Source organism: Lutjanus erythropterus, chromosome 18 (assembly GCF_056507025.1).
Source record: "Lutjanus erythropterus isolate fLutEry1 chromosome 18, fLutEry1.hap2, whole genome shotgun sequence".
Taxonomy (NCBI): Eukaryota; Metazoa; Chordata; class Actinopteri; order Lutjaniformes; family Lutjanidae; genus Lutjanus; species Lutjanus erythropterus.
The window spans coordinates 22,336,828-22,350,845 of record NC_139334.1 but is presented as its reverse complement, the minus strand read 5'-3'; the positions used below and the strand labels follow the sequence as shown (position 1 = coordinate 22,350,845).

At 40.7% G+C, this 14,018-nt stretch overlaps 1 protein-coding gene across 8 annotated transcripts in view; it reads left to right on the top strand.

The window, feature by feature from the left end:
* Positions 1–14,018, top strand: part of tnika (TRAF2 and NCK interacting kinase a) — a 97,575-nt gene that overhangs the window by 18,902 nt on the left and 64,655 nt on the right. For all 8 annotated transcript variants that reach the window (XM_084741917.1, XM_084741913.1, XM_084741919.1 and 5 more), the window contains exon 2: positions 1,078–1,143. In XM_084741917.1, coding sequence (XP_084598043.1) covers positions 1,078–1,143 — 66 coding nt within the window. The remainder of the gene's footprint in view (positions 1–1,077; positions 1,144–14,018) is intronic.

Sequence of the window (14,018 nt, the reverse complement as noted above, 5' to 3'; positions counted from 1 at the left end):
CATTAGCACATTAGCATTAGCATGCTTACAGTGACAATGCTAACATGTTGATGTTTACAATATTCACTTTCATTGTGTAGCACATTAGCATGATAGGATTTGCAAGATAGCACTGAACACAAAGTACAGCTGAGGCTTATGTGAATGTCTTGGACAAATAAAAAATTTGACCTGATGATGGCGCTAGATGAAAAGTTAAGGGATCACCAAAGCTGTACCAGCTCACGGGGGGTAGATGGACCATAGGAGCTTAGCATGCACCAGTGATTTTCCTCAGGATTAGGCAAAGTTATTTCAGCGCAGCACCTACCAAGTGGACCTTTCAACACCATGGACGCCATGAATGCAGCATTTCCTTTGATCAACACTTTACAAAGGAAGGAACACACCTGGAGTTCTTTAGAACCGACTTTGCTGTGGCAGGTTTTGTCAGAAAGTCATGACCTGTGATGTTTGCCTATGGTTCGCACTGATTTATTGATACACACACAGACAAGTCAGTGTTGCGTTCAGACACGTGGTGCCTTGTTTGATTTTATATTGGATTAGGTAATTGTGTGTGGGACCAACCAGGACGAATGCCTATGTAAGCACCGAAAATAAGTTAAATAGTATGATTATTATTTTCATTGTTGTGAAAATCGGGAACATTTGGTGGGACATTTCACTGTTTTACAGATACTTGTCACGACATGGGAATGTCAAGTTCCTGCTGGTACAAAAGGGAAAGGTGTGGTTCATAAAAGTCATTAGGATTCATCTTTGTATGAATACCTGGTTGGAATTTCTTGGTAAACCAAGATTAGATATTAGAAATTAGATATTTCATGCTGGGCCAAAGGCTTGGATTGACTCACCGACCTGCTGACTTTGTCATCACGAGAGCTGTGTCACTAGCATGGCTGAGAAAACAGACGTGTCATGCTTTGTCATACACATGATTACAACCTAAATCAGATTTAGCATAAACTGTACCTTGCTGCATTGAAATAAAAGCTAACAAAATGTGTGAATGACACTTTTTTTTCAGTCCTAATTCATCCAAATAATCCCACCATGTTTCCTTTGTGTTTCCAGGATCCTGCTGGCATCTTTGAGCTGGTGGAGCTGGTGGGAAATGGCACCTATGGGCAGGTTTACAAGGTAAGATACACACTTTGAAAGCCTTTGATACACATTAGTCTATCTTTCTGATAGCACGCTCCGCTATCTTATCAGCTTCTTGCTCAGTCTTTCCAAGCAGCCTATACGGAATAAAGTACAGAAATGTGCGCTGTGAGTGACGGAGACAGAGAAGACGAGAGATAAAAGCAGCGCGCAAGCTTGAGAGAAATGGAGCGAATGTAAAAGAGACTTAAATGCAGAGAGGGGAAGCAGAAACTGGGGCACATTAAAGTGCTTTTAGGAGAATTTCCCCTTCCCTTCTTCTCTGCTTTTTCTCTTGCTTGCTGTATTTGCATTTCTGTCCGTACTTCCGCAACAATAAGAGGTATTTCTGGGGAAAAGGTTTGGCTGGGACACAGGAAATGCTTGTGCTCACTCGGTCTGACATTGTGACATAAGTGCGGTTTGAGGTTTGAACTGTCAGCTGGACTCAGCTGTTTCCCGCTGTCATTTAAATCACTATCTCTCTGCCCATGTCACCGTCTGAACTTCCTCTTCGCTCCGTGATGGTTCTCGCTTCCTTTTCCTGATTGTGCCGCTTCATCCTGCCGCTCTGCAGGATGTGGCACCGGCCTGTGACACTTTGTCGAAACACCTCTAGCTGGGGTAAACACGTGTTTGTTCGCATACGTGACGGTACGGACATGCGTGTGCGTGTAGTTTGTGAGTGCGAGAGAGTGTGTGTAATGGAGCGGAGAGTCAAGGTCAGGTGGTGATGGAGAGGAGGTGTTCTTACAGCTGATTGGGCCAGATGAGAGGTCAGACAGAGGTCGGGCATGCTTCGCCACGCTTCTCGAAATAATCTGACATCCTCACTTGCGTGTGTGTGTGTGCGTGTGCGTGTGGATGTGGACAGAAGGGAGGAAAAAACACAAAAGGAACGGAGAACAGGAGAGTTATGTGTATCCATTTATTGCTGACTCCGCTGTCTTGGTGAAAGTCACGGCTCATTTACTGGCTGACATTCAGCCAGTCTGCTCCTATACATTACCGAGCCACAGAATGCCTTTGGCAACAGCACCGGCCCGTTGGGTCCGTAGCCCCCGTAGCCCCCGTACAGCTGATCCATACTGGTTTGTGATTGGGTGTCACGCAGTGTGTAATACTCAATGAAGTCTGTGCTGAAGTTAAATCTGTTACAGTTGGTCGACAGACCTGAAAATTACATTTCTACTGTGTTATTTTCTTGTGCAGACCAATGAAGTTTGAAACGCGTGCTATAGAGTCCTCATGATGTTTTTAGGACAGAAGTTCATTATATTTATTTCATTACATTTGTTTTTTCTTAAAGATTTCAGTCCTGGTTGATTTGGTGATGCCTTTACCTGTGCAACAGCTGGAATGATTAGTCGATTTGATTAATTACAAGAAGAGAAGAAGAGTTGTTGGGTTTTGGAAGCAATTTGAAAACATCACTTTGGACTCTGGGAAATTTTTGACCTCTTGTAGACTAAATGTTTGATCAGTTAATTGTTAAAATTATCTTTTGATGAACCAGTGTTGAAAATAATGATTTGTTGCAGCCAACAACAGCAACAGAAAATTAGGTTTAATACTCAAGGTCACAGAATTCCTGGGGAAGCAAAATAAACTAATGTCATTTTAATAAAGAAGTTTTTTTTAATGTGATCAACCGTGATCTGATTTTCTGCTGCACACGGCATGAGTCTGTGATCAGCAGGGCGCAGTGAAAGGAGTTGGTTACGTGACTGAGAAGTTGCAGGTATGCAGCCTGTCGCCTGCTGCTCTTCATCTAACAGCTCACTGTGGCTGCTCATTGTCGTTCAGTTACTCACTGCAATATTTCAAACTGATCTGCTGTCAAAAAAAAAAAAAAATGCTGAAGACGGATATCTGATGAATGATAGCAATCAGTGCTGAGGTCACTGACAAAGTAAAGTAAAAGTCAGTCAATGTTTTGCCAGTTAAATGCTTTTAATGTGAAGCTGCAGCAGTGAGAAATGTTCAGTTTGCATTCATGATGATGTTTATAGAGATTATCTTATCAATGTACATTCACTTAATACAGCAACTTTTCTGGAAATGTTGCCACAGACACCCAGTTCATAATACTACAAATATATAAATATTGCAGCGCCGCACACCTCTAGTAGGTCATAAGTGAAGACTGAGAGAGATCATGTTTAGGGAGAGTTCACCCCAAAATGAAAATTCAGTCATTATCCACTCATCCTCATGCCGATTGAAGGTTGGGTTTATTTTTTAAGTCCACAAAACACTGCTGGAGTTTCACAGGAAAACAGCGTTGCAGATTCTCCGAAACAGTTTTTTCACATTTGAAAACTGGTCACCATTCACTCGCACTAACTGGAAAAAACATAAAATGCCTCCACACTGCTCCTCTGGTGTAATCCACGTCTCCTAAGGGCCCGACATGCCAAGCTGACTTGAAAGATGTGATTTTCACCTTGTTTTTGGCCTGAATCTTCGCTGTAGATCCTTATCTTGGAGCCACGTTGAAATGTGTGTGTATGCCATCTGAATTCGGTGTGTGTAATAATTTTTTATGTGAGATTTGGCAACACTGTTTTCCTGTGAAATTCTAGCCGTGTTTTATTGATTAAAAAACTAAACCTGACCTTCATTCAAAATGAGGTTCAGCAGATTATCACTGCATTTTCATTTTTGGGTGAACTATCCCTTTAATTAAAATGTTGCATATTATGCCTTTTAAATTAAAATCTCAGAGATTACCACTTAAAATGCTAAATTTAATAAACTTTTGGTCTGCGAAGCTCATCAAAAGTTGAAACAGTTGCAAAAAATTAAGTGCCAACTATTTAATGAACCGTTTAAGAAATTTATTTCGGTTGTGCTGTCTCACGGTGCCAAACATCTTTGGGTTTTGGGTTGTTCAGGCAAAACAAGCAATTAGAGGATGCCACCTTTAGCTATTTTCTGATATTTTGTATGCCAAATGTTTATCTGAGAAAGTAAACATCAGATTAATCAAAAATAAAACGAATAGTTGCAGCGGTAATAGTACAAAAGAAAATATAAACGTGCTAAAACTGCCATGTTGTGCTTAGTTCCAAATATTACCCCTTCAGTGCTGCAGAAGTAGTTCCAGGTGTAAACTGGAAAAGATTGGATTCATACACACAGATAAGGAGGAGAGTCACTTCAGCATAAATGCCATCTATTTTAAATTCCTCATGCGGATGAGGTCCCTCGTCTATAGGAAGAAGCCGCCTGAAGAGGATCAGCCTCTTGTGAGCAGGTGAATCTCTGAGTCGCTGAGATGATAAATTGACCTTCAGTCGGTGGGTGTCGGTGAACTGGAATTGCTCCGGCTCCCCGAACCATTTTTAGACACTTGTTATATCAGAAAAATAACTTATAAGAATATCACGCTGCACCGTAGCTGTGGACTGCAGCATCCCAGTCTGGATCAATGAACGCCTGTCAGTGTGCAGAGGTGGAACTTCTGCTCAGATGTGAAGATTAGAGTCAGGCAGCCTGTAAACATGATTTTACTCCTCGTTTTTGACTCCAAAAATACATTTAATTTGCTCGCTGGCTGGGGGCCAGATTAGCTCTGATGTATCTGTGATCGTAGACTGCAAGCTAACAAGTTGTGCCTCGGTATTTTTTCTTTCACACCAGTGTTGGCTGCAGGAGTTTAAAGTGCCGGACAACAACTCTACTCAAATTGCAGATTAAAGAGGTACTGCATATTTAAACATGTTTTTTTTTTTTTTGCGTCACTGGGTAGCACTGTTAAAAAGATTACACACAGATTAAACGTACAATGCACATATGATGCTTTCCACAAACATACAAAAACACAACACTCTAGACCATTATACAGTGCTTATCACATATTCCTGATTAAGATCTCAGTTTCCAGCTCACTGATTTTGGTTTTGCAACAAGATAGACAAAATAAAAGAAATTCTTCAATCTGTTGCATTTCAATGAGAGACTGAATTACCTACTGGGGGTTGGAGGATGGCATTCACTGATTAAAACAAGCAAGTTTGAGCAAGCTCTTGTTGTGAGCTGCTTGAAAAGAGTGTGGCGCAGGTCGATCAATAATCTTTGCACACGTTTAGATTTGATTATATAGTTTAGTTTTTAAGTTTGACAGACTGCTGAAAGGGGCAGTGCTGCGGTAAAACCTGATACTCTGAATCAACAAAAAGCAGAGACAAAACTGCCAATGCTCAGCCAGTCATGAGCTGAAAATATGTCAGCAATGGAAATAAAAAGCTACATTTTCAGAAATATTGCACTTTCTTGTAGTAGCTGAACATAGAAGTGGCCACTTTATGAAGTCACTATGCGTTCATGTACGCATGACGTCTCTCTCGGACGTTAACGCTACGCGTTCGCAAGATGCAATACGCACATGACCGATAGGGGCAGAATGCAGTGACAGGGTCAGGGGTCAGGAGATGCGTCACCAGCAGCAACAATGGCGGAAAGTTCTGAGGACGGGCTCACAGTGACAAACATGCCCGCCACAACAGCTGGCGACAGATAAGTTCAGGTTTGGAGGTCGAAACACGTCAAAATAAATGAAAAGAGGTTTGAGGCCGCTATATACGTGCACAGAAGAAGATGATGGAAAAACAGAACTCCTTTTCTTCTTTCTTTTGTCTTTATTGGTGGTTTATGGTCCGAGTTCTCTGTTGTGCCCTCTAGTGGTGTTTTGCAGTAAATCTTCTTTTAAAATTTTCATGTAGGATTAATCCCAAATGGTCGACTTTATGTCAACATTGGCTTTGCAAAGTTTGGGATGAATTAAAGCCACGAAATGCCATTTTTGTCAGAAATGTGTTAAGAAATTTCAATATTAACACCAGCATTGATGTGTTTCATCCCGGTACAATAATATAATTAAGTTTACAGCTCAAAAAATGTTTAATGTTTAAGTGCGTAGTACCTCTTTAATAGCACATGCCAGTGTTATGAGATAGAATCATTTTATCTGCAAAATGGCTGTTTTTCATTTCACTGAAACTGAATTATTTATTTCTGTGCATAGACAAATTTAGGCTACCTTTGGGCTTATTAAAACTTTAATAAGCCTGTTGGATGAAGTGAAAAATGCATCAGGTAAAAGCTAAAAACGGCTACATTTCCTGAGTAGATGTTCTTCAAAATGTTATTTAACAGAAATATATATATATATATTTGAACCTTTTCTCAAATGGTATTTTTCCTGCAGCATAAAACGTGACTCTAAAATCAGTCCACTGGATTCTGCTGCAGTAGTTTTTACTCGATGTACTGTGTAATGAAGCCAGAGATATGTATGTGTGGCCATGCATGCATCCTTTTGTGTGTGTATACTGTATGTGTGTGATAGTAGTGGTCAGCACAGTGTTTTATGTTATTGCTGGTGATAGAAGGGCCAGTAATGTGCCACGTGGCTGCATTTCTGTGTGTCTGGGAGCAAGAGATAACAGGTTTATCAACAATTCCATTACCCCATCTAGTTAAATGATACAGATCTGCTCCACGGTGCTCTTTCCTCTCCCTCCCTCCATCCCTCTCTTTTTTCCCATCGCACGCACACCCAAAATCTCATCTCAATTAAAAAAAAAGAAAAGAAGTTGTTCCATGTTGTTTTTGTTGCAGCTTCCCTGTCAGCAAAAATAGTTAGGGCCGAGAGCGGTGATAGACGAGTAGCCGCGGCGAAAAAGATAATTTTAGCTCGACTTCTCCTTCTGTCTCCCTTTCTCATCTTACATCTCGGTGGCGTTTCTGTTTCCTTGTTTCTCCCCCTCTGTCTGCTCATCCCTCCCTCGCATCTTCATCCCGCGCTTCTCTTATCAATATGTAATCACGCTTTTTTTTTTTCTCGTTTCCCCTGTTTTTTTGGGTTGAAACTCCCCCCACCAAGCTGTACTTAAGGGAGCAGCCTGTGCCTACAGTATGTGTGTATATATAGTTTCTACTGGCTGCTCTAAAAGGGCCATAAATAGAGAACACGGGTAATGCTGAATAATTAAACACATTCTCTCCCCACTTCTCTCCCTCATCTGTTTCCTCCGTCACTTTCTCTCCAACTCTTTTTCTCATCATCTCTCCCTCCATCGGTATTTCCTTCCTTTATCTCGCCACGTCTCCCTCCTTCCCTGCCCTGATCTTTCCTTTCTTATTTTATCATGCTTCTGCTCACTGCCTCCCCCTTCTCCCTTCTCTGTCTTTCTGATGCCTGTGAATATTTGATGGGGCTTATGGGAATTGCAGTTCTCTGAATCGAGGAAGCGCTCCTTGCAGGGCTGGGCGACATGGCTTAAGAATAATACCACAATCCACAATATATCGATATGCAGACTTTCTCCAAAATAAGATTCTGTACATTCTCATAGTACAAACATATGATGATCATGATGCATTGCTGTAGATTAAACTAAAGCGGTTAAGGAAGCACAACTTTAAACATGAACAGCAGTAAAATTTAACATGCACATGCAGCAGTAATTTTAAATAAAAAACACAATTTTACTGCAATGCTACATTCACTTTTGACACTTTCAAGTATTTTTTTCTGTAATACTTATATACTTTTACCTCTGTTAAGTTTAGAATGCAGAACTTTTACTTGTAGTAAAATGTGGGGTATTAGTACTAGAATCTGTTTACTCGCAGCTTTAAAGAAAATGTCAACTTCTCAACATAAACATCCTTAAAAACGAAATATCATATGTCAAAGCTGAATGGGATCTTAATATCAAGCACAGTCTCTTTTGCCATATATATCCTGCCAAAAGGATTGAATTACATTGCAGTCCCAAAAAGTTAGTTAGCCGCTACGAATCAGACAGAATACAATTAAAATTCATTGTTGGAAGCTGATCAATTGTGCTTTTTGTCGTGTGATTTTTTTGTTGTCTTTTCCACCACGGCGAAAAAAATGACAATTACTCTTAGCTGCTAACAGGCTAAGTTAGCTTTTCATGGACCAGCAGGACGATGCTGTAGTAACAGTATAGTTACATAAACAGGGATTTTTTCTTTCTTTTCTGTGGCAGCAAACACAACACGCAATCTTTCAGTTACTATGATTACTATCAATATTATTATTGTGATTATATATATTATTTTATATTATTATATATATTATATACTATTTCTTATTATTGCTGCGATCTGATCTGATCTACACACTGTATGTCTGAGTGAAGTAAAGTAAGTTCCCCTCGGAGGCGACCAGTGGAAACACTGAAAACTCAAATATGACGATAGAAACAATCTGCTATATCGCACATTAATTCATACTCGCAGATAATCAATATATTGCCCAGCCCTAGGATCATCCCTGGCTCACCGCTGACCAAAATGCCTCCTGGCTGACTGGCAGGACGACTTATTGACTGACAGACTTATCGATCGGCTAATTGATTAATCACAGCTCCTCATCGTTCCCGCGGGAGAAGTCATTTTTTTCCGTGATGGACGCAAGGACAAGTTGACGGGGCAACTAATCATACGTCGGTCACAAGAACACAAACGGACACACGTGCACCGACACGTGGACGATGACACATTCAGCCCATCGTCTCATTGACTGTCGCCTCGGCTTTTGGCGGCGACAAAAGATTTCCTGTGTTTGTGTCGCTTTGTGTATGTGTGTGTGTGCAAGTGTGTGTGTGTGTGCATACTATTCTCTCCGTGACTCTGCTGTCGCCATGCAGCGACCAAGCAGGAGAGAGAGGAAGAAGAAGAAGAAGAAGGAGGAATAAGGAGGCAACCAATCTTTTTCTGTCTGATGACAGAACACATCCACTCTGCTCCTCCTCAGGCAAAGTGCTCCACACACTCTTTAAATATTCACCAGTCTTTCTCACACACACACACACACATACACACTCAAACACTCATACAAAGCGATGGTTGGGGACCTGAGCCGTATGGGCTTTTATATGCTCACCCACTGTGACAGCGGCTCTGTACAAAGAGCAGCTGTGTGGTTTCCATTTACTGCATTGGAGTGTGTCTGTGTAGAAGCTGATGTGTGTGAACAACGGTTTGAAGGAGCACGTATGTGCTGACCTTATGTCGCTTTGTATGGTTGTTTCATGTTGTCAGGAGTGTGTGTGTATCCTCCTGAAAAAGACAGCTCACCCCAAAATCAAAAATACATATTTTTCCTCTTACCTTTACTGCTGTTAATACATCTAGATAGCTTTGGTGTGAGTTGCTGAGTCTTGGAGATACTGGCTATAAGAGATGTCTGCCTTCTCTTGAACATAATTGCAATAGATGGTAGGGTTTTCCCCAGAAAGTTGAAGATTAAAATCATTCGTCAGAGAACCCTCAGCCTTCTGAGATCCCTCCAGTTGCGCCTTCAGATTTTGTCAGTGTGCATTACTGTAAAACAGATTGAATCTCACAGAAGTGCTCAGGGAAAATATTAAAATCAGAAAAAGAAGATGAAAAAGAAAATGTGACAACATGCGTTTTCTTTAATTTTTTGTTTTACCTTTATTTAACCAGGAAAGTCATTCAGAACAAATTCTTATTTACAGTGGCAGGCTGGCAAAAAGGAAAAAGGTGGCAGGGACTAAAAGACTATCAAAAGTTAAAAAATAGCAGCAAACACAAGCATTACATTAAAGATATACAGTATAAAACACATGGCACATGCAGCAAGACAGACAATGCAAGGCAACAACAGTAGACGACAGGCACAGAAACAAAAACTGAGCAATCATGCACAGCGAACAAACCAGCAAAAAAACAAAACAACAGGTGGTGGTGAACCGATGAGAGAAGGTGAAACTAGCTGGCAAACAAGTTTCGGCTCTCCTTTTTTAGCTGCGTCATCGTACACAGAGAAATGCAACGACACGTCAGCTGTAAACTTTATAAACCAAGTCTTTAAACCACCCAAAACCACAAACCCTAACTGATGGAGGCAGAGAAGAGTGATAGAAATAGAGCGCCGATGACGTGCTAAAGGACACGCTTGCTTGTGCTTGTTTTCACCGCTAACAGGTGTTTATTCTGGCTGTCTGACAACATTATGAAAGGGATTGGACACTGAGAGACCTTTCTTTAAAGAGTAAGATGCGTCTTGTTTTACCAGAAACAGCTGATTTACTGTGCTAGCCAAACTCACTGGACTGTTTCTGTAAAACATCTTCATTCAAACTCGACAGAAACAAAATAAAACTCACCAAAAACACTGTTCGTCTTTCCACTGATCTAATAATCAACAACTGCCATTCAGTTCCGTTATATTTGAGAGAATGGCCGATACCTTTTGTGGTGACGTGCCCCTTTAAAACTGGTGAACGGACGAGATCAGAGAACACCAAACAGAGGCGAGTGCAGTCACATCAGTTACCTCTCACATTCGCTGTGTTCACATGTCATGATAATCTCGTTACCGCGGCAATCTGGGTTCTTGAGATGTATACAAACGGACTGGATGCAGATTAGGATTAGAGCTCAGAGAAACACTTGATCTCATTAACCAATCACACCTGTATCTCTCTGTGTGTGAGTGTGTGTGTGTCTAAGTCTCTTTATAGTTTTTACCTGCAGTGTCCCTTCCTGTTTTGCTCTCCGGCCCACCTCCTCTCCTCTTTCTCCTCCTCCTCCTCCTCCTCCTCCTCCACACTCTTCCCTCTTAAGAACTGCATAAAACTTCAAAGTTGTTTTTTTCTATCTTTCTTATCTGCTGGAAGTCACACTGCAAAGGACTACGGGAGATTTTTCTCTCTGCGTGCCCGCCACAGACACCCGCTCTGCCTCACACACACACGTGCCTGCACACACACACACACACACACACACACACACACAGATACACACACCTCAGAAGCAGCATGCAGTGTGAAAGCCCGGCATAAGAGACTCTGAAAAAAGATGGAAGACAGAGTGACGTCATTTATTCCTCTTTGTTTGATGTTTTAAACTCCTCCAGCTAGTGTTTCTCAGCAGGAAGGAAGATCAAACATGGAAGCATATACACTGTGCATCTCTTTGAACATACCCATTGATTATACAACAGTAAAAATGGGAACTTGACAAACAAGTGCTTGGCGTTACACTTTCTACTGAATGTTGTTATTTCTTCATCTGTACTTAATAGTTATTTCTTCTTATTATTTTTTAACAAAAAGTTGATTTAATCATCCTAAAATTTAAGTCCTGCAACAGTCAGACTGTATAGTACCAACATATAGATCAATCGTTGATTTATAAAACAACAGTGACAAGAATTTCTTCTGCTAACCTTTGCACAGCTTCACTGGTGCAGTTGGTTGTAAAATGTATTGTTAAAATTCACTCAGTGGCCAGTTTATTAGATGCAACTATAAACTAATGCAGCCTAATACAACAGTCCTGCAGTAAAGCCTCGTTTTATGAAGGTTATAATCAGTTTTTATTGAACTGTTTTGTTGTGTTGATTCATCTGCATGGTCATTTTGGAGGAAGTAGTTTGCAGTGCTGTTGAACTGTATTGTCTGTACAGAGTCTCAGAGTGAAGGTGATGTCTTCAAATGTCCTCAAAGCATAAATCCTCAGATTTGAGAAACAAAACCATGTTTCCTGGAAACATCAAATTTTCATGAGCCTGGTTTTCTGCTTTATGACAATGCATTTTCAGATAATCCACTTTGTTTTTACATGGTTTATTTAGCTGGAATAGCACTCATAAACTAACTAAAACAGATCATTTTACAAAATTTAGAGAGAGTAGTTTTAGTTTGTCGGTCAGCAGAATTGAAAAATATGTTAAGTTGTATCTTAGAGGTTAAATATACATGCTGCACTCAAAGTCGGCCCCTCCTCCCCAGCTCAACGAACAAGAGAGAGCAGTTAAAGTCCAAAGCATAAATAAACATGATCACACCTCCGTACAAAGCTGGAGTTTGTGTCAGTACAGGCCAAACAATCCTCAGTCTGCTCTGCCTGTGTCTGTAAAACTCTTTCTGCAGCTCTCACATACAGAGAGCAGAGGAAAGAGATGGAGGCAGCTTTGTTATGTTTTTAAGGAGTTCAGACCTCAAAACTTGCACGCTGAAGACCAGAAGTGTCCCAAGTAAAGCTAAACATGAGAAAATAAGGAAACACAAAGGCAGAGGGCAGAGTCTGTGTTGAGACAATATAAATTCACCGTTATCCGCCAGTATGAAGACGTGTTTTTTTTTTTTTTACAGAGCATGTGCAGAAAATGATGGTTGGGGTGATTTAGATTCAGCGCAATGGGGAAAATTTATGAGGACAAGAGGAGCTCCCTGTCAGGTCTAAATGCTGAGAAGATATGCGCCTTGTTTTACAACCTGCCTCTAATTGTCTGACAGTACTAAAATATTCAACAAATGACTCATACATCACAGTACTAATGTTAATTTAAATATCTTATTTAATTTTTTATTTATTCTTTATTTCCCCAGCGCTCCTTTCTACATTTTGTTGACAGTGTATATGTTAAATTATTTAACATGTTAAATTAAGTATATAATATTCTTTAATTAAGTCAGTTTTAGTATCTTTGCATAGTTGTTTTGGTACAAAGTTGGTGTTCAATCCACATAGAAAATTTTTTTTTTCCAGCAGAAAAATTCTTCCACCATATCGGTGATCTGTGAATTTTTTCCCATTTTACAGACTTTGCTGTTTCAATTCCGCAGGGTTCAGTCTTAAGTCCACTTCAGGTCCTCCAACCGCGGCATGTTGGCGGTGCCCTGTTCATGTAAACAAAAGCTCCTCATCTTTGGTGTATCCTACCAGAGGCCATTAGACATCCTGTAGTCTGTAGACACTTTTAAAAGCACCTTAAAACCTACTTTTATTCTCTCGCTTTTACTGTTTTACCTTTTTTTTTTTTATCTATTTATTGGGTTTTTCACTGTCTGCACCCATCTCTATTTTTATTTGATCTGTGGTATTAAACTGTGTTTAAACTTGTTTTTTTTTTATTTACTTTATATTTACTTCTCTTGACTGCACAACATGTGTTTTGCACATATGTATATGTATATGTGTGTCTTTTGTGAAGCACTCTTGGTCTCTGTCTCACAAACCCTATCCTATCTGTCAGGTTCTAGTTATTTCACATATATACATCTGCCAGAGTGCAGTAGTTTGGGTCTGCTGGTAACAGCCCCTCAGTGGTTCTCTCTGCACGAGAACAGAACATTACTCATTCTCAGCCTCCCTTAGAAAATGTAGTTATGCGTGCTGTATCGGTAAATTGCAGTTAACATGATAAGGGGCTGACATATTTAAATGAATAAAGAGTCTGTAGTACTATATAGTCGTAGCATTAACGCTAATGGGGATGCTGCCAGAAGGTCTCAGCTGGGAGAGCCTGCAGGCTATAGGGCGCGGTTTGTGTTCATCTGTGTGTACAATAAGTGGATGTATGTGTGTGTGTGTGTGTGTGTGTTTCAGCTCCTCGGTGGAGGGACGTCGTCGTAGTTGTTTACAGCTTGACACCGTGTCATTGCCCCTCTCCATTGCTGTATTTCTGTTGTTTGTCTACACACACACACACACACTTACACACACTTCAATCTCTCGAGTCCTTATGAATGAACTGTGAACCGTGACTGAGGTGGATGTTGCTTGTTACCGTGGGAACAGCAGATGTGCTCGTTCCACCCACACGCAGGCGACACACACACACACGCGCGCGCGCACACACTCACAGTCACACCTGGCAGTGTGTTCATTAGCCTACATCCTCTCTCTCTGTCTTCCCCAAGGCCACACGCCCCACTTACCCATAATGCATTCCTGCCACCCAGACCAGGGTCAATTAGCTGTGCCTGATGTCAATAACAATCTCTCATTCTCTCTTTGTCTGTCTTTCTTTCTCTCTGTATGTTTTCCACTCAGGTCCTCTTCTGCTTAATTGATAG